We start from the raw sequence: 20,568 nt of genomic DNA, 5'->3' as shown, positions 1-20,568 counted from the left end.
TATTTGAGATTATTTAAAAATATTTACATATTTTAAAATTTGTGTAAATTCTTTCTTTTTCTTATGATCTTCAATAATTTTTAATACTAAAAACCTAATTTATCATAATTTGGTGACTTTATCTCAGTTGTCTATAAATCATTTTTTTTTTTTTTTTTTTTTATAAAGNCATTTTTACTTCATGTTATTAGAAATGAATAGGTAAAATTGCAAAACTTGAAACTTCCTATATAGTATATACTATATACCATAAAACCATGCTGTTTTGAATGGAAGAAACAATGGCAAAGACTTCAGGCAGTTGGGATCATATCAGGCTTGCCACATTTCTTCAAAATAAACCAATCGAACGATCAAAATGTCCGTCTGAACGGGATATTGACATATTCCAATATACAGTTGCTAACAGTTGTAGTCTTTGGTACAAAGGCATGTTCTCAATTGTTCTAATGAGAGTCGAAGTTTTCCACTTAGCAGCCTCGTTTTAGAAAGGCCGTGTTTCATAGGCTTATGATCAAAGAGAGAACCTTTACCTAACATTTTCTCCAGAGACTGAGCAGTGTATTTGGAATACCCAAAGATAGCCTGCAATTTATGAATCACGGGCACTGGCAAAGGTGATGGAGCTATGCACGCTTGTTCATTTTCAAGGATTGGAGAGGCCAAAGGCAATGGCATGCTATTCTCAGACAACAAGTGTCGAAACTCATTAGCCAATCTGTCCAAAGAAACTTGAAGCAGGCCCCCATCAAATAGACCCTTTTCTTTACCGCCCTCGAGTTCCCAAAGATTCTCAAGTGCCTTCTTTAAACTTGAAATAAACCACTCATCCGCCATCTTATGATCCTCCAGATACTCAACAATATCAGCCAACCACTGAATCGCCATCCCACAGTTTTCTCCCATTTGAGCCGTTTAAGCACGCCAAGATAGCCTGGAAGATCAGATTGCGTATCGGGCAACGATTTTTCAAGACCATGAATGCCATCAAAAACCTTAAGAACCGCAGTAGCATGAACCACGGCGCGATTAATGTGACCACCAACAGCACGAAGGTCATCTCTTTGAGCCCTTATCGGCTGAATCGCCACTTCCAAACACGGCAATCTTCGGTTGACCTCGTCTAATCTTAGACCAGCTTTTTCTAAAGACAATCCCAAGGCCTTGGATTTTTCTACCCTGACTTTTAAAAACTTCAAAGCAGATACCAAATTTTCTACACCATTATCCATAGGGACCAATCAATCAAATTACAAACAACTAAACCCAAACCTCTTTTTTTCAAAAAAATATTCAAATTCTCCAGCCACAGGTAAAACTTGATCTTTTCCACACCTTTGCTAGTATTTCTAGCTCCTTGAGGCTGAATTAAACAACTAGAGAACAAAAATTAATCTGGGTTCTTGTATAACTCAGCTTTCATTCTTTAAATTCACCAAATTTCAACAGATTTTGATCCAGAAACACAAAAGCAATAATACAACCCATCAATGCAGCTAAGAGAAATCGAAAAAGATTCAAAACTTTATACTTCCAAGAAAAAAATCACAACTTTATATTACAAACGCGTATATACCTCCTCTGCATTACACCGCAAGAGAATGGGGAAAAAACAGTAAACTCATACTGGCTGAGAACCCGCTCGTAAATCAGATATCAATGAAACTCAATACCGTTACAATCTCAATAATATGATATGTTATAATTCAGACAGAGGAACCCAAAAAAGAGAAGTGAAAAAGGAAGGCATTTAGCAAACAGCGTGCAGAGGAAGAAATTTATTATAACAACTTGGTGGTTTGTTATGGATGATGATTCAACTTCCAGAAATTTGTTATTCAGAGTGTTGCATAATCTTTTCACACTTTAATAAAAAAATTTCCATTTATTTGATTAAAAAAATAACAAAAACATATTTTTTCATTATAATATATTTCTAAAATTCACTATTATATAATCATTTCAAATCATCCCTTCACAAACTATGTCAAATTTTAATCTTCTGACCCAAACCACGGACGGTAGCCCAGGTGACTTGTTTTTCTCGATATTTTTTATACATAAAATTTAGTCTTATTTTCCAATAGTCCGTGACTCTATTTGTCAATATTAGCTCAACCATGATTTAGAAAATTATAGTCCGGATAAAAGAAATTTGGCTATTTAAATTTTGTGTAAAGAATTTTGGATCAAAATGTTTAATTAGTTGAACTCATTATTTTTAATAATATAAGTTATATTAAATTACCGTAACATTATATTGAGGAAGTTAATCTATCTTTTTCGTTTCTTACAAATATTTGATTGTTTTTCTTGCTACAATTACATATTTCAGTGCAATTATTTGGTATGATGAAATTTTAGTGTGATGTTTTTAATGTTATTTTCAATTTCTATGTTGAGATTGTTAATTATTTTTTACTCTATTCTTTTTTATATATAAAAAATGGGTTTTATAATTTGTAATGCCATCTATATTGTTGAAAGAGTAGGTCTCATGTGAGACAGTCTCACGGATCTTAATCCGTGAGACGGGTCAACCCTACCCATATTCACAATAAAAAGTAATACTCTTAGCATAAAAAGTAATACTTTTTCATGGATGACCCAAATAAGAGATCCGTCTCACAAATACGACCCGTGAGATCGTCTCACACAAATTTTTGCCTTGTTGAAAAGAGAGGATGAATATGAAATAATGTGTGTTTCTTACTTTCTTTACACATGCGTTGATTCGTCAGTTCCTATTTAGGTATTTATTTATTTTATTTGTTAAAGAATCGACAAAAGTAATACCGATAGGACGGTGAAAATGGGAAATAAATCACCCACTAGATTAAACTTTTTGCGTACGTCTTTTAATATTTGCACAAAAATCACTTGATACGGTTTTACTTGTCAATTTTATAAGAAAAGTTTTCAACTCTCTGATTGATAAAGATGTATTATTTTTATGTAAAAATTATAATTTTTTATTTTAAATATAGATCGTATTAACATGTTTTACAAAAATATATCTATGAGACCGTCTCTCGATAAATATATTCTAATATTTTAGTAATAAAAACCTTATTTGTTTTTCAATAAAAGAAATAGTTTTTTAGTTGGGCAAAAATTGTTGTAATAAATTTATAGATTTCGCGTATCGATAATTTGTTCTGGATTATTCTGTTTCGACATTTCTTCCTATTTCTGATTATCATTTATATTATATTAAAAAAATTATATTTAAAAATTAAAAGTCAAAGAAAGAAGGCAGGTCAAAGACGGTCACATGACTTGGTTGTGCGAATAAATAGCAATAATTTTATTCTTTACTCAACCTTTTTGACTTTCCGATTCCCACAATTTTATTTAGAATGGATCTCATATAAGACCGTCTCACGGATCTTAATATTTGAGACGGCTCAACCCTACCCATATTCACAATAAAAAGTAATATTCTTAACATAAAAAGTAATACTTTTTCATGGATGACCCAAATAAAAGATCCGTCTCACAAATATGACCCGTGAGACCGTCTCACACAAATTTTTGTCTTTTATTTATATTACTATAACATAATAAAAAAAATAAATAGAAAATATTAAATTGATTTCAAATTTAAAAATATAACAATCCTACAATTATTATACTAATAATAAGTCTCAAAGTCAAATTAGGACCGCATCGTTTTAGATATGACTTGAAATAGATCTACTTGTCCCATTAAAAAATTATTTTTTATGACATAAATATTAATTTTTTACTTCAAATATGAATCATCGTCTCAAAATATAGAACTATAAGACAATCAATGAAAAAAGAGTAAATCTCATATGAAACCGTCTCACGGATCTTAATCTATGATACGGATCAACCCTATCAGTATTCACAATAAAAAATAATACTCTTAACATAAAAAATAATATTTTTTCATGGATGACCCAAATAAAAGATCTGTTTCACAAAATACAATTCGTGAGACCGTCTCACACAAGTTTTTGTCATGAAAAAAATGTAGAAAAGAAAATGTTACCGAATTATTTACTTACCTTACTTTTGTTTTCTCAAGTAAGTGTCACTATATATAAATATAATAATTAACTCAAAACGTAAATAAATTCTTAAATTTTAGAACTAACAAGCAATATACAAAATGAAGCAATTTCCTTTTTAACTGTTCAAGTCCACTACTCCTACAAAATTAAAAATATGTGCGCAACGGGACCCTCATATTCTAATCAAATTACAACAATGGCCACATTCACCCTCCACGATCTTCAATTCAACTTCGGGGTTGACTAGAAAACAAGTTTGGCGCCAGTGCCGACGGCAGGGATCTCCGGCAACACACCTTGCACATGCCGGTGCTCCCCGTCGTAAGTAACAATCAGCATCGTTGGATCATCATTTGCCCTCTCCACATGCTTCCTCGCCGGGCAATCCCTCACCGTACTGCATCGATAATAACCCCTGAAAATTGGCGCAAGAAGATTGATTAGCCAAACTGTTTCCCTATTAACGTGGATTCGTTCCGTCTAAGGTAGATTAAGCGTTGGTGAACTGAAATTACCGTGGGTATGGGGATCCTTTGATTGGTTTTTGACCATATTTTCTCCACGAGTAATCGTCCGCGGGTATATCTGCAACTTTTGAGCTGATGGCTGGAACTCTAATGGTTTTCTTCACCCTCAGTTTCCTGCAGAGACAATGGCGCAATTTTAATATGAAAGGGTTCCTTCGTTCGATACATTTCTGCACTTAAATCCGTAATAAATTGCCAAGGAACATGAGGCAGCAGAAATCGAACTAATTTTTCACGCAAGCATTTCTTACGGTTCTGCTTTTATTATCTGTCAACTTTGTTTCTACCCAATTTTAATTTTTCCTGTGTGCCAGCTAGCGCCTGGCCTTCTTCACTAACGCCAAGTTACAGGGTCAAAATTCCGTTGCCCAAGATTTTTTTTTTTTTTTTGCAGATGATATCATCGATAGTTTTACTATCCTAACAATCTAGTTTCAATTTCATGAGCAAAGATAGTTTAGTCATTTCGTTATATATGATTTTGATAAGTTGTTTCAGCTGAAAAAATATGGTAAGAAATTACCTCTTTTTGCAGTGGCAGCGGCCGGAACCCGAAATCTTGCCGGAGAAGTTTTCAGAGTGGTCATGCTCCCGGCATCTCTTCCCTGACAGAGGCGGCTTCCCGGCGGAAACAGCAGGAGCCAGGATCGTCGACGGTGACCCACCCTTTCCATTTGAAACGCTCCCTTCACCAGTAATCGAAGACAAGAAAGTCGAAGACGAGTTTCCCGATGTCGTCCCCGCCGTCGATAAGCTAAACCCCTCCTTTCCCATTACCTCAGACGTGTCCTTCCCTAGGGCCATCAGCGACGGCTTGGAGAAATCAAGCGTCGAAGGCTGCGTCGCCGCAGGTGTAGTGGACTTGGGTAACAAACTCAGAGGCTGATGTTGGTAGATTCCAGAAGCCGGATTTTGAAGTTGGCAAGATTCAGATGTTCGGGTATGAAACTGAGGAGCAGTGGACTCGTCGGAGTAAGGCAGCGGTTGAACAGGAGCACGGCGGAATCGGGCATGCCCGGTACGGTTGAGAATAGAAATAACCTTTTTGAACTTGGAAACCGTGAAATCGGTTATTTCTTTGCAGTCGAGTTGCTGATTTTGGCTCTGCTGCTGCTGCTTGTGAGACACCGCTTGAATCAAATGCTCCATTGATTTAATCCCAGCAAACGCAGCATCTTGAACCGCCATTTGGTCGTTGAGATTGGAATAGCCGAGAAATTCAACGGCCATATTCTGCTGACTGATGAAAAGGGTCACCCCAAAAATCCAATCCGTAGAGTTTTCTGCTCTAAATTATTCAGTTTTGTCGAGGGAATTCAAACAGGAGAGAAATGTGAATGGGGAGAGGAGAGGAGACTGAGGGGGTGATATATGGGAGAAGACGAAAGGGGAACCGGACGATAGTCAAAGGTTCCTTATTATCCAACGGCTGATATTGGGTCTTTGAAAATTTCTATGTGAAAATACTGGCTTTTCTGTTGAAAATGGGAGAGGTGGGACCCTTTGAGTGGAATATCGAGGAAATTAGTATTGCCAGATCTATTTTACTTGCTTCCAAATCTCTGTACAATTTGTGAAGGGCAACGTACTAACTAATTACGTCGGATCGAGTTTTAAAAAGCATCTCTCACAATTACCATATAAAAAGTAAATAGTGTCATTTTTTCGTTTGACTCTTACTCAATCACTGTTTTCTCATTTAAAATCGAATTTTATGTTACCTTTTGAAACAGTTTGGATTTATTTGAATGAAAATGAATTAGGTCAAGATTCTCCGAGAGAGAATAATTTTTAAAATTTTAACAATTAGGTTTCCCAATATACTATTAATTAAACTTGAAGTTAGGTTCAGTAAACGATTTGATACGTCCATGTCAATTCAAGCTAAATTTACTACTGCTTCAATTGACCTTTATTTTCTTCTTTTGTAAAATGACCTTTAGGTACATGGAAAAATTGAATACCAAATAAAAATTTTAAAACGTTATATTTCAAAATGTTCTTTTTCTAAAATTTATCGGAAGGAGACAGTTTAGGGGTGAAACGGGTATTTATGAAATTTCACATAAATTGGAGATTAAAAAGAAAATCCTTTTTAATAAAATAAAAATCAATTATTATTTTAATTTAAGAGAGGCTGACTAAAATGGGAGACATCATGTGGGATACGGTTGACCCACTTTGGAAATTTCCTAAATCCCACTAAAGGCTCTGAATTCACAACCGTACGATCACGCTAGCCTCATCAACGGCGGCGATGCATTGGGTGGACGCTGACTCTGGACTTTCTGTAAAAAAATCGCATTAATTACCAAAACCATTAGTATGAAGCCACGTGGATTGCGTTTCTTAATTACTCGTTTAAATTTAATCACAAATTTGAAGAAGGGAGAAAAAAAAAATCAATGATCGGAAAATAGTTAAAAGTGGTCCATGAAATTATTCAAACTAGTAAACTGATATATGTGTGTTGTGTGTTTGCTCAATATTTTTTGTTATTTATTTGATTTATATTTAAATGAGTGTTAAAATATAAATATAACAAATAGTGATAGACTATACTGTAATTTTGATATATGAATTGAAAAAAATAATAGAAAAAAAGAAAAGAAAAAATCGTAGAAATATAACATACAACTTGATGTTTAGGAAATAAAGATTTTATCCGTTGAGCTATATGTGATATGCATTAAAATTTTAACACTTTATTAATATATATAGTTATTAAAACAGATCATGACACCAAAATTTAGTTATTTTATGTGATTCAAATTTAATAACATACTATATATTATTAAATTAATTTCCTACGAAATAACTTGTAAAATCGATATCTTGTAACCAGTTGGAGGAATTCGTGATTTCAAATAGATTATATTTAAAAAGTTTGATGATAAAAAAAATATAGAGAATTCAGATTAAACCCGACTCAATAATAGACATGATAAATCAAATTAGAATTTAGATAATCCCTCACTTTAAAAATGTCAAAATTGTTAATTATATCGATATGGAGATTTGTTTGTGTGTTTCGACAACTAATCTCACACTTAGTTTAGAAAAATCATCAAATCTAGAAGAATGGTTAGGCTCAATTGGACTTGAACACCGAGATTCTCATGTCCATGAGTTTGGACAACTTTATTTTAATAAAAAAAATTTTTTAATAAAATATAGCGATCGGATCCAACATAAAAGTAAATCCCAACTATTCACTTTATTTAAAAATGTCTATTATATATTAACATTCATTTTATAAATTGATTAAATAATATTTCAAATATCTAATATTATGTTATATACCACGCGTGTGTCTAATAGTAAATCTAGAATGGCAAATCTAGAAGAATGGTTAGGCTCAATTGGACTTGAACATCGAGATTCTCATGTCCATGAGTTTGGACAACTTTATTTTAATAATTTTTTTTAAAAAAAAAAAAGGAAAGCGATCGATCCAATATAAAAGTAAATCCCAACTATTCGCTTTATTTAAAATAATCAAATGCAATTGAAAGCAAATGTACGCCGCTAATGTTATTTAATATAGACTTTATACATTCTCACTCGATTTGGAGTATTTAAAACATCAAACTTTTGACTTTTAATTTTCCCATATTTAAATTAAAGGCCGGAAAAAGTTTTGTTCATGTTATTTACATGTGCGATGATTTTACTCATTCAGCACATGACATGTGTGTATAATAGATAAATTATGATCACTCATTCAACTATGATGTATGAATTAGTGGTCCTGATTCATCACTCATAGTTGATGATAACATTTTCGTATAAATATCATCTACCAAGCATGATAAAGAACAATACTCGTCTACTTTCTTATTTATTATTATTATTATTGGAAAGTGTGAATTCAATAAATCATTATTGCTAAAATCTGTTTGCCATATGTTAATTGTTTGTACCTCCTAAATTCCAACTAAATTGAAAAGTTTATATGGTAATGGGAAATGTCAACGAACCTGATGAATATGAATTGGATCAAAGTTGTGCCTGACGTCACTTCCAACTTAGGCAAGTGGGTTACCTTTTTTTTTTTCGTGTCTAGAAAAAAGGAAAATATATATTTTTGCAATTTTCCATTTAAATTTTTGGGAGATGAAAAAACAATTGTTATTATTATTTCAAAGACAATTTATTTTTAAGAGTAAGTATCTTGTGAGACGGTCTCACGAATCTTTATCTGTGAGACAGGTCAATCCTACCGATCTTCACAGTAAAAAGTAATACTTTTAGCATAAAAAGTAATACTTTTTCATGGATGACTCAAATTAGAGATCTGTCTCACAAAATACGCTCACACAAGTTTTTGCTTCTTTTTAGAAAGAACAAAATTATTTTTTATGTTCAACTATAAGTTTGAGATGGGAGGCAGCAAATATTTGAGTGGCGGACATTTGGTCCCCTCGTGTTCAAGTGATTGAATTTTCGGTATAAGGACTCAAAACATGCTCACGGAATTCTTTTGGTAATAATTTAAGAAATCTAGCAAGTTTTGATTCCTAAATATTTTCGCGTGATTCGATCATAATTTGGAGATATGTGTATTATCTGTTAGCGAAAATTACAAATATCAGAATGATTGAATCAAACTCGTAAAGGTATAGGTGTAACCGAAATAAGTGTATTGTTTACAATATGAGTATCGTATAAGGAAAACAAAACTAAACCGAATTCTGTATCAAGTATAGTTTTCTTAAAACAGATTCGAGGTTTCAACCGAACGTCTGTTTTTTAGAATACAACGGATAGACCCGCAGTTATGTTGCACAAATCACTAGACTGACGAACAAAATAGTACATAAATTTTAGTAGTTGTAAAAGCAGGAATAGAAGTGCAACAACATAGACTAGCTAGACGATTTTTGTCTTGCTCGGTCCGACATTCGACGCACCCAGGTCACATTCATACGCTTGCACACAAGTCAATCATTTTCCAGTTCAAATCGGGCCCATGATTTGGCCATTCTGCGTCGGCGTGCGCGAGAGAGGGCCTTTTAACTATTCATGCTTACACTACCATAAAGTGTAACATAATATAAACTCATCTATACCACATTATTTTTTCGATGTGGGACAAATCCGTCATCCCTTGATTTTCATTCACATATAAGAAAAGCACATTAATACAGACAACCCAATATATAATATATTATATATATATACATAATCCAACATTATCAACATAAAACTTAATTTGTTTGACTTGATAAATATTAGAATAATAATATTATATTGTGTCTTTGTTTGAATTTTAAATTAATCAAGAAAACTATTGGGAAAATAAAATTTCAAATATTTGACTTTTATATTTCAAATCCATATAATAAAACATCCAATTAGAAATGCTTTTAAAACACTAACTGCAAGAAATCCTCGGTCCTCGTTGCCTATGTGAGAAGCCAACTTACCATGTGGCATATATAAGGCCGAAACTTTGGGCCAACCAGCAATGTTTATTTGTAATGATGGGCCTCGAATAGGCCGAATATCATAATTGCCCGAGTCCACACCAAACAGGCCCAATATAGAACCTCGGGGACATTTGTAGCATATCCTGTAACATAATATAGAATATAGAGATTTAGATAATAATAATAATAATAAACAATCGGTTTTATCCACAGAATTTTAGCATAATTTCAACTTCAATGCTGAAACAATTTCTTGAACAGTTTGATTGGAGCTCCCTCCTTCATCCACAACTTTCATAGCCAATTCCTTTCGATTCGATCTCATTTCTTTCTCTGTCTCGCCTCTCATCTCTTGTTTCACCCAACTATCTATGGCCATCTCACAAGCCGTCTCTCATCTGTTTTTGTTCTTATCTCCATCTGGCCGACATATTTACAAAGCCTGTCAAGTCAACCCCGTTTCACACAAAAAAATCCGCTTTTCTACAAAGAATAAGTTCAATCTTCTAATATTCAATGTCCAAAGAAATATTGTTAAAAGTACGATAAATATATCATACATCGATATTTATGATAATTATGTCGTGATATTTTATTATTGTCTCATGAGATTTTGTATTTAATTTATCATGAGATTTCGATAAATGAAATTTTTGTGTTGTATAAAGTGTTATACAAATCTCGTTGTACATGTTTATCATGAACCGATTTATAGTTGTCTAGAGATTTTTAGTGGCAAACCAGACCCTGATCCATTAATTAGATATATTTTCCCAAATTTCATGGAGAATATTATTTAAAAAGTGTTAATATCACTCCAAATTATCTATTTAATTATCTTCTAGACAGTAATACCCTTTTCATTAATTTTATTTTATAATATAACATTTTGATTTACTTTAAAAATACGTACATACTATATTTGTGTACCCCACGACTAATTTTAAAATTCTATCGTAATTTTTGTCATATACAAAATATTCTCAAAATGAAAATTAAAAAATATATTAATTAATTTTAATAGTTTATTGATGTCGACATAAAATGAATCTAGCTCAAATAATAATTTTGTGTTATAAAAATTATGATATCATTAACTGATATATTATATATAATGTAGAAAAATAATAAAAACTAAAGAATAATATGACTTTTAATATTTAGTATATTTTATATCTCATGCCAATATTTAATAAGAATTTGATAATTCGAAATCTTTTACACCTCAATATTTTATGTATTTTGTAAAAAAAAAAAATTATATATCCCTACTAAAACCAGGGATAAATTATTTAATATTAAAGGTATATTTATTTAATTTTATTTTTTATATTGCAAAAAATTATGAATACGTGATGTTGGCAAACACAAAAACTGCAATCGAAAAATTTAAGGTAAATCCAAATTTTAAAATATAAGGAAGAGTAGGTCTCTTGTGAGACGTTCTTACGAATCTTTATATTTGAGACAGGTTTACCCTACCGATATTCACAATAAAAAGTGATACTCTTAGCATAAAAAGTAATACTTTTTCATAGATGACCAAAATAAGAGATCCGTCTCACAAAATACGACATGTGAGATCGTCTCACACAAGTTTTTGCCAATGTTATCAACATACCAAATTTTATATATAATTTCTGAAAAAACAATAAATTGCCGTCACCAAAATTTCAATATTTTGTCGTAACATATGCAAAGTTTTTACACTGCAATTTTGGTGGTCATTTTCATGGGATTATCCAAGTAGGGGACTAGCAAAAATCAAGCAGATACGTTTTTAATAATATATATTTTATTATAGTTTGACAAACTGTGGTTTAAATTCGAGCTGTCAGGTCATACCTAGGCAGGGTGCACGTTCGAGTACCGTATTATTTGAGGTCGACTTGATTTAAATTACGTACATTCAAGTTCTTTGAACTTGAATTGTGTATATATCGAGATATTCGAGTTCATGTTAGAAAAAATCTAAATTCTTTCAACTTTTGCTTTCTTGTTGATCACTCGCACAAAAGATTGCTAATTATGGAATTAATGTTTTAACAACTAATTCCAAACATTAATTTTCTTTCAAGATCATGAGTTTGTGTCACACACAATGTAAATAAAATAAAATAAAAGACCAAAAATACTACTGTTAAGGAATATGAACAAAACAATAGTAATGTAAGAAGGCAACAATTTCATAGGTAGCATGTCAAAATCGTTTCCTACTCTCCATTGACGAGAAATTCGAAAGGTGGACCAACACAGTCAATCTAAGGTGGAGCTTTGTCCTAACTCGTAGAGCAAAACATCCCACAACTTGCTATACAAAATTAAAACAAAACATTGGTGGATGTCCAATCTCCTACATTTCGCAGTGCCGACACCATTTTTTTAAACACTAGAGATGAATATCTATTTTTGCAAGAAAACTTTGATATGACTAATATGTTAGTGGGGAGTCTCTCCTTAACAGAATCACAATTTCAATATTTATGCAAAATCAATAGCTGTGTCACAACATTGTTTGCCTTGGAAACGTTGATATCCAAGTCGACGATCTACGCTGTTATATGTCATGAACGACGTTAGCGGCAGCGATTTCTTGCGACATAATTCTAAGTCTTCCCTTCTTTTTAAGTCACAACAAATAACACCGAGTTTTACAATTCAATCCTAAAATAATACCCATACTTTCTTGTGAAGTTGATTTGATAGACTAGTGGGTGGAATGATCTCTTCAATATCCTGATCTTTAGTAAACATAGTTCATCAAGTTAACTGAAAAGCCAATGACAAGAACAGAAGAAGTAAAATCGAAAGTAAAACGTATCTATTGATGCACATTGCTTGCATCCCAACAAAATTGGGAGTTTAGATGTCAAATTGAAGAAGTATCATGTCAAGAAAAGTACTGGTAAATACAAAGTCAAATGTTCAATGTTTCCTCATTATATATAGTAGACACAACCCAAGAGTTTCCACAAGCAAATTTATCTTTTAAAGTATTTCTCAATCATTTACAATACAAGGCGAGAGTGGAATGACATAGTACACACAAATATATGAGACCAATTACCACAACAGAAGAATTGATCTTCCAACCTATACATAATGAAATTACATGTAAATGTTATTGTTATCCTATCTAAACAGAAAATTTGTCGAAAAAACAAGAGTACAAGGTGATTAACAGGACGAAGAAAGCTTTATTTGGCGTGAATCTTGATGAATGATATTCACACTTAAAACAAAATTACCCCTTAAATGAGCTGCTTAAGGCATCAAAATGGCATAGATTGTCTTGTCTTCATTTTACCTTTCATCATGAGTTCTTTATCAACTGACCTGCTCTCCAATCAAATCAAGACCGACAAGTAGAAACGTGACGCCTTGAAATAGTAGGAAGTAAAAATGAAGTCCATGAGCAGACAAAAAACTTCTGATTGAAGCAGTTAGCAGAAGAAAAGCAAGAGCTAGCTCTTTTCGATAAATCTTGTTAGTTTTCTTGACCGGTTTGTTCACTGTTTGTTCCTTCAATAGGGTGACATCAGAAAGATCATTTTCCGAAGCTCCCCTATTGATCTGTGGTTGGATAAGTGATTTCATATCCTTATCAGCAGCAGCTAACAAGTCGGATTCTGAAGACCTTCCGGCCTTTTTGGTGACAATCCACTCGTATGAGCTACCTAATTGGAAGAGTCCCGATATCATGGCATTGAATTTAGTGACTGACATAGTGTTTTCGAATAGGAGATAGGGGGCGATGAAAGGGATGGATTTTGGTGAGGGTAGTATGTTGAGGAACGTCATTAGGATAGGAACGAAGCAAATGACCCACGTAGGTAGCTCAGCTTCGGGGATGAACATGGTCAATGGAAGAATTATGCAGAATAACGTGAATGAGTAGAAGGGAAGGATGAGTTTTCGAAGTAAGAAGAAGAGAAATATCAAATTCACTTTCTTCCATATTGATATCTGCAGAAAAGAACCAGTATCCGTGGATCATCAGTGAGGCTTTCATCTGAAAACTATCAGCGACTTATTAGAACTAATATTAAATGCACCTTTGATTTCAGGACAGCGGGCAGGCACAATCGGAACAGCTGCATAGGACCAGAATGCCATCGATGTTGTTGCTTCCTGTAAGCTTCAAATGACTCAGGAACTTCACATAGAACCTAAGTTCATATGCACGTAGAATACAATTGCGTTAGTCATAATAGTCGAGTTTCTTCAAAAAGTAGGAATGACATGCTATGCTTTCTAACCCATGCTGGCTGAAAAACAAAGTGAAATGACTGGATTTGGTACCTTGACATCATTGAGATATATGAACTTCCAACCATTGAGATGTGCACGTACAGCAATGTCCATATCTTCTACAGTTGTCCGTTCAAGCCAACCGCCAGAATCTTCCAATGCTTTGATCCTCCAAACACCGGCAGTCCCGTTGAAACCGAAGAAATTCAAGAACACCCCATTAACCTGCTGTTCTACCTCAAAATGATAACACAAATTTACGTTCTGGAGGCGAGTCAACAAGTTCTCATCCTTGTTAACAAACGTCCATCTTGCCTGAACTAATCCCAGTTCAGGATTATCCTACAACAAAAGAATTTTTTTTGTCAAATTCGAAATTTGACTGTGATTCAAGAATGCCGAAAGTTGAAGTAAAAAACCTTAAAATGTGGGACTGTCAGTTTGAGAAAATCGGGGGTTGGTTGAAAATCCGCGTCAAATATAGCAACAAATTCGTAATACTTCACATAGTCACAGCTCATTGCTGATTTAAGATTCCCAGCTTTATAACCGGTTCTAATCAGACGATGCCGATAGAATATGTTAATACCCTTTTGGCTCCATTTAGCAACCTCCGATTTAATCAGCAACTGAATATTTTCATCATTAGAATCATCAAGAATTTGAATTAACAGACGTTCTTTCGGCCAATCTAGTTGACAGACTGCTGATATAGAAAGCTCATACACCTGTACGAATAATACAAATTTAGATATTCTTATTCACATTGGGTAATGATCTAAGAACAACAACATATCAAACACTGAAAGCGACATATAGAAGAAATATTGAAGGAAATTATATCATACCTCCCGCTCGTTACACATAGGAATTTGAACAAGAACCATTGGGTAATTTTGAGCTTCTCCTTCAAGATCTTTGTATTCAAAAGGATCACCATTTATTGTAGGTCCAATCTTCTTCAACTTGATATACAAGAATCCAAAAAACAGAATTAACCGATCCAACGATTGGATTAAGAACAGAACGATACAAAAGGTCGATAAAGAGAGCACAAATGGCGCAATACATCGAACTCGAAACTCCAACCAAGCCACATAAAACAGCTGGAACAGGCCTTGGATATCATAAGTGTGTGGAGCGTAAAGATTTGGATTCTCAAAATAATGCCACCCTTTGAAATAAGCTACCACCTCAAAACCAAGAATTCCCAATAAAATCATTAAAAAGGACTTTATAACTTTTAGCATCAATTTACCCCTCCCTAGTTTCTCGCTGGCAAAAGCCACTCCTTGTCTAAAGATCAACCTCTTCTTGATGGCTCCAAGAAGACCCCACAAAATGGCTCCAAGCCAAGCCACACAGCCGACAGCTCGATTAGCCTTAAGAAGCAAAACCCATTTGACTTGCTTGGAATTTTTGAGCCGGCTCTTGTCCACTGTCTTGAATGCAGCATCGGGGCCATCGATTTCAAGAATGGAGAAATTGGGATTTTCCATTTTCACTACCACTGGAGTTCCTTGAGATTTGTCTTTAGTCCACCAGTAGAAAAGATTCATTCTGGGAACCATTTTCTTGTTTCCTCTAAAAATGGAGGTAAAATTTCACCCTGCAAGGAATATAGAAACCGACCCAAAATTCAAAAACAGGTTTAAGAGACAAAATGCATCAAATCTTTACATTCAAAAATATACAAAAGAACATTTTAAAAATGGAGACTTGCACTTAATTTAACTCCGAAAATCATATAAAAAATTTATTTAAGTCCATATACGCAACTCTCTGGTATTTAATCAACGGAACGGATGTGAGACAACTAACAAACTCCTCAATTTCAAAAACTAGTTTAAATGAAAGATTGTCCAAGTTTATATATACAACTCTCAAAAATTTTATTCAACGGACGTATGACAATTAACCAAATTAAAATTGGCACATCCAACTAGGGAAAATAGCTCAAATTAAATAAAAAAAAATTCACTGATAAATAGCTAGTTCGGTATTCAGAAGCAGAGTACAGGAAAGTTTAAAAAAAAAAAAAAGAAGTCAAAATAAAAAATAGCTTAAAATATTGACAAATATTCTTTGCACACAACATTACACAAAGCAAAGCACCATTTCAGAGAAAGGTATATAACATCTACCAGAGAAATAATACCATTTAAAAAATGGATTTCCTGCAAATCCCTAGCTAGATTTCAACACACGGTACCATAAAATCTCGCCTTTATGATTTTTCAAGTGAAAACAACAAGAAGAGGATCACAAGAAGCATAAGAACTCGATTTCTTGAAATGGCAAACGCAAAGAATCACACATGCATATAGAAAAAGGTGAAGCATGCTAACAGGAATTAAGAACAACTGATAAAAATTCACCGAGTTAAAATTGCAAGTGGATAAGGTAAAAGTATGACACGGTAATATAACGCAGATCCCATGCTAAAAAAAGACATGCTTACAGTAACCATTAATCAGACATGAATCATGCCTGTTTCTCATAAACTTTATCTGCATCATTCAAGCTTGAATTTTAAGTCAGATTTACTAATTGATTCCTAGCCCTTTAGCCTTAATCTTTCTTTGTCAATTGATAGATTTACCTTTAAAGAAACAATTTCCCAACAGCCTTGAATTAAATAGAAAATGAGGGACCAAATAGCATCTACAAGTAAAACAATGCAACGCTTTAACTTTTTCGAATTGGCCAAGTCTTGTGTTTTATTGGCTGTAATATATATCCATGCAGACAAGTACTGTTGTGCAGTATTATCTTCACAGAGAAGTTAGATTATCAAATCTATTGGCCATCAAATAATGTATAACTAGCAAATGGACTTGTTGCTCATCTTGTGCTCGGGTTTCAAGTTTATGATTTGAAATTCAATTGTGACAAACTTATGCATCGGATACGAAAAAAGTGATGTGTAACTTTATATAATCTAAATCGAGTAATGGTATTTTAGGGAAGTAACAAATGTTTTTTGAGTTCAAATTTTGAGTAATATATTTACAATGGAAACTTATAAATGTTTTTTTAAAGATAATTATAAAGGGTTTTTAATCTTTGGAAAATGGGGTTTGCGTAGGGGTCGCCATTCAAGAAACCAAATACAGTACAAATGTCATCCTCGAGCTTACATTTTATGATTATATAATAAAAGTCAAGAACTACATATTTTCTTAACAGAAACGTGTTAATTTTTGCAGGCTTGGTTTTAAATTGGAGGATTTATTTATTTTAATTTCGAATTCTTAATATAAATCCAATCAAATTGTTTGAAAAAATTATGGTTTGAATTGGAGTAAAATATTTGACTTTAGGAGTGATTTGAAATGTGAATTCGAAATGATACATATTTTGAGTGAATTTCAAATTTATTATAACCATCATTACAATTACAAAATTTTAAAAAATTATAGATGAATTTGAAATACATTTAAATATTCAAACGAAATTGAAATTCATAACATCAAATATCTGCATTCAAGCACAACCTCACATTCAAGAAAACCAAAGGCTCGTAATTTTATTTATAAATTATGTTTTGAATAAAAAAACATATGTTTGAAGGGATTTCATTTTTTTTAAAAATAAAATAAAATGTTTCAATGAAATGGTAAGCCTACCCTTTTATTCCAAAATAAAAATTCTAAGCTGTTGTAATTTAAAAGCAACAATTTTATTTTTATAATTGTAAATAGTAAGATGAAACGATTCAACGAACTCATATGGCCTTGGATTCAAAAGCGGAAAATAGGGCCAACGAAATTTTATGAGTCAAACAAATTATTCAAAAGAATGTTTGTTGATAAGTGATAACCTATTTTTATATGATAATATTTTTTTTAAGGAACAAAATATTTATATTAACCTCTCGTTCAAAAAAAAAAAATTTATATTAACCTTTTTATGACATGATATTACTTTATATATATTAAAATATATAATTATGATCTCGTGAATCGAAAAACTGAAAATTTCCTCCTCACGATTTTGGTTATTCGAATTTTAGTTTAATTAATTTTTTTCTTAAGCGTTGATATGATATTGAATACATCAGCACCATATTGATATAATGTTAGCGTCAAATATAAACTATATCAATACTACGTAAAAAAAAGATTAAAATTGAATAAAAACAAAAATAAGACACTAAAATTGGAATTTAAAAATATAGAAAACCAAATAATAAAAAAAAAGTGTTTTTCATTTGTGAAATAACAACCAAACAAAAAATGGTACTACTAGAATTGAATTGTTGAGACAATGTTGGATCAATCAAAACTGTAGGATCATGAACATTTATCGTTTTATTAAAAATTATAGTTGGTAGTAACGATCGATACACATCAAATATTTTAAAGAGTATAACAATTCAAACGTCACATTTCGATTGGTTTACTCAGCATAGACAATTATTACATCAAATATTCTTTATCTCAATAATGCACTCTTTGCAATTAGTGAGCGTTTAACTCGTCACCTTTAATTCAATATCAATTACATCATCGATCGTTTATCATTTTATCAAAAACTATAATTAATAAAAATAATACAACTCAAATATTTTTAAACGTGAAATAGTTAAAGCATTATATTTAGATGGTTATACTATACAATAATGGCACCAATAAAAACAAAAACATGTTTGCTGATGAATGCAACGGTCCATAATTAAATGTCAACAATATAATAATTCTAAAGTCGGCATTTAAGATAGCAACGGTTGTGAAAAAATAAAAATTTACGGTAAAAAGTAAAAATCTCAAACTCTCAAAATTATCACACTACACACTTTATAATATTTTTCTCTCAACTCAATTGTGATTTTCTTCACAAATGAGAGATATATTTATAGAAAATTTTTACAAATAATCCAAAAATAAAATACATCATTACCTACATCATCACACACTAATTTTCAATATTCAACACCTAATTTTACCTAATTTTCAACATTCAACATTCACATTTTCAACACAAATATTTTTCACATTTTTAAATAATTTTTCAACACTCCCCCTTGTGATGATGATCATAATGATTGTATACATTACGTGTTTTTATACTGCCTCGTTAAAAACCTTACTAGGAAAAACCCATTGGGATAAAAACCATAGTAAGGGAAAAAGAGTGCAGTCACGTAAACTCCCCCTCATGTTGACACGAACAATTCTTCACAAATTTCGTAGATTGCGCATCCCAATATTATATATGTGCTTTCTGAATATTGTCGTAGGAAGTGCCTTTGTGAAGAGATCTGATGAGTTTTCACTTGATTGAATGTGACGAACATCAATACATTTATTCTTCTCAAGCTCCTTGGTGAATGCGAAGAACTTAGGAGGAATATGTTTAGTTCTGTCGCTTTTTATGTATCCTTCTTTCATTTGAGCAACACATGCAGCATTATCTTCATATAGTATCACAGGCTTCTCGTCGAATGATAATCCGCATGAGATTTGGATATGTTGAGTCATTGATTTTAACCACACACATTCACGGCTTGCTTCATGTAGTGCAATAATCTCGGCATGATTTGATGAAGTTGTTACAAGTGTTTGTTTCTGTGAACGCCAAGAAATTGCAGTGCCTCCACGAGTAAATACATATCCAGTTTGAGAACGTGCTTTGTGTGGATCAGATAAGTATCCAGCATCGGCATAACCAATTATACTTGGATTAGCATCTTTTGAATACAAAAGTCCCAAGTCTGTCGTTCCTCGTAGATAACGGAATATATGTTTAATTCCGTTCCAATGTCTCTTTGTTGGATATGTGCTAAATCTTGCCAATAAATTTACGGCAAAAGATATATCAGGCCTTGTACAATTTGTAAGATACATAAGGGCACCGATAGCACTTAGATATGGTACTTCTGGACCAAGAATATCTTCATCATCTTCACATGGACGGAATGGATCCTTTTCTATGTTTAATGATCTAACAACCATTGGAGTACTTAAAGGATTTGATTTGTCCATATTAAAACGTTTAAGGATCTTTTCTGTATAATTTGTCTGGTGAACAAATATTCCACATTCTTTTTGTTCAATTTGTAAACCCAGACAATACTTGGTTTTTCCAAGATCCTTCATTTCAAATTCTTCTTTCAAGTATGACACAACTTCTTGAATTTCCTTATTTGTTCCAATGATGTTTAAATCATCAACATATACAGCAATAATTACGCATCCGGATGTTGTTTTCTTAATGAAAACACAAGGGCATATTGAATTATTTACATATCCCTTTTTCATCAAGTGATCACTTAGCCTATTATACCACATTCTGCCGGATTGCTTCAACCCATAT

General features: G+C 32.5%; 2 protein-coding genes across 2 annotated transcripts; both read right to left on the bottom strand.

Annotated features, from left to right (window-relative positions):
* Positions 1-4,095: 4,095 nt before the first annotated feature.
* On the bottom strand, positions 4,096-5,919 carry LOC140979939 (probable WRKY transcription factor 11). The gene is made up of 3 exons (XM_073445601.1): positions 5,091-5,919; positions 4,556-4,681; positions 4,096-4,455 (listed from the first exon to the last, which is right to left on the bottom strand). The coding sequence occupies exons 1-3, from the start codon at positions 5,795-5,797 to the stop codon at positions 4,284-4,286; spliced, it is 1,005 nt and encodes a 334-aa protein (XP_073301702.1). The 5' UTR covers positions 5,798-5,919; the 3' UTR covers positions 4,096-4,283.
* Positions 5,920-12,979: 7,060 nt separating this feature from the next.
* On the bottom strand, positions 12,980-15,974 carry LOC140979938 (probable xyloglucan glycosyltransferase 5). Its single transcript, XM_073445600.1, has 5 exons — positions 15,099-15,974; positions 14,670-14,978; positions 14,302-14,592; positions 14,055-14,168; positions 12,980-13,965 (listed from the first exon to the last, which is right to left on the bottom strand). The coding sequence occupies exons 1-5, from the start codon at positions 15,819-15,821 to the stop codon at positions 13,327-13,329; spliced, it is 2,076 nt and encodes a 691-aa protein (XP_073301701.1). The 5' UTR covers positions 15,822-15,974; the 3' UTR covers positions 12,980-13,326.
* Between the last annotated feature and the right edge of the window lie 4,594 nt (positions 15,975-20,568).

This window comes from Primulina huaijiensis, chromosome 6, assembly GCF_012295235.1.
Source record: "Primulina huaijiensis isolate GDHJ02 chromosome 6, ASM1229523v2, whole genome shotgun sequence".
Classification (NCBI taxonomy): Eukaryota; Viridiplantae; Streptophyta; class Magnoliopsida; order Lamiales; family Gesneriaceae; genus Primulina; species Primulina huaijiensis.
The sequence above is the reverse complement of the archived record's forward strand: the minus strand, read 5'-3'. Positions and strand labels throughout refer to the sequence as shown.

Excerpts from the sequence above, each read along its gene's own strand:
- LOC140979939 (XM_073445601.1), bottom strand. The coding sequence starts at position 5,797 with ATGGCCGTTGAATTTCTCGGCTATTCCAATCTCAACGACCAAATGGCG. Across the intron at positions 4,682-5,090 it reads CGCTGCCACTGCAAAAAGAG|GAAACTGAGGGTGAAGAAAA; the intron begins GTAATTTCTTAC and ends TTGTCTCTGCAG. Across the intron at positions 4,456-4,555 it reads AAAGGATCCCCATACCCACG|GGGTTATTATCGATGCAGTA; the intron begins GTAATTTCAGTT and ends GCCAATTTTCAG.
- LOC140979938 (XM_073445600.1), bottom strand. The coding sequence starts at position 15,821 with ATGGTTCCCAGAATGAATCTTTTCTACTGGTGGACTAAAGACAAATCT. Across the intron at positions 14,593-14,669 it reads TGACAGTCCCACATTTTAAG|GATAATCCTGAACTGGGATT; the intron begins GTTTTTTACTTC and ends CTTTTGTTGTAG. Across the intron at positions 13,966-14,054 it reads CCGCTGTCCTGAAATCAAAG|ATATCAATATGGAAGAAAGT; the intron begins GTGCATTTAATA and ends TCTTTTCTGCAG.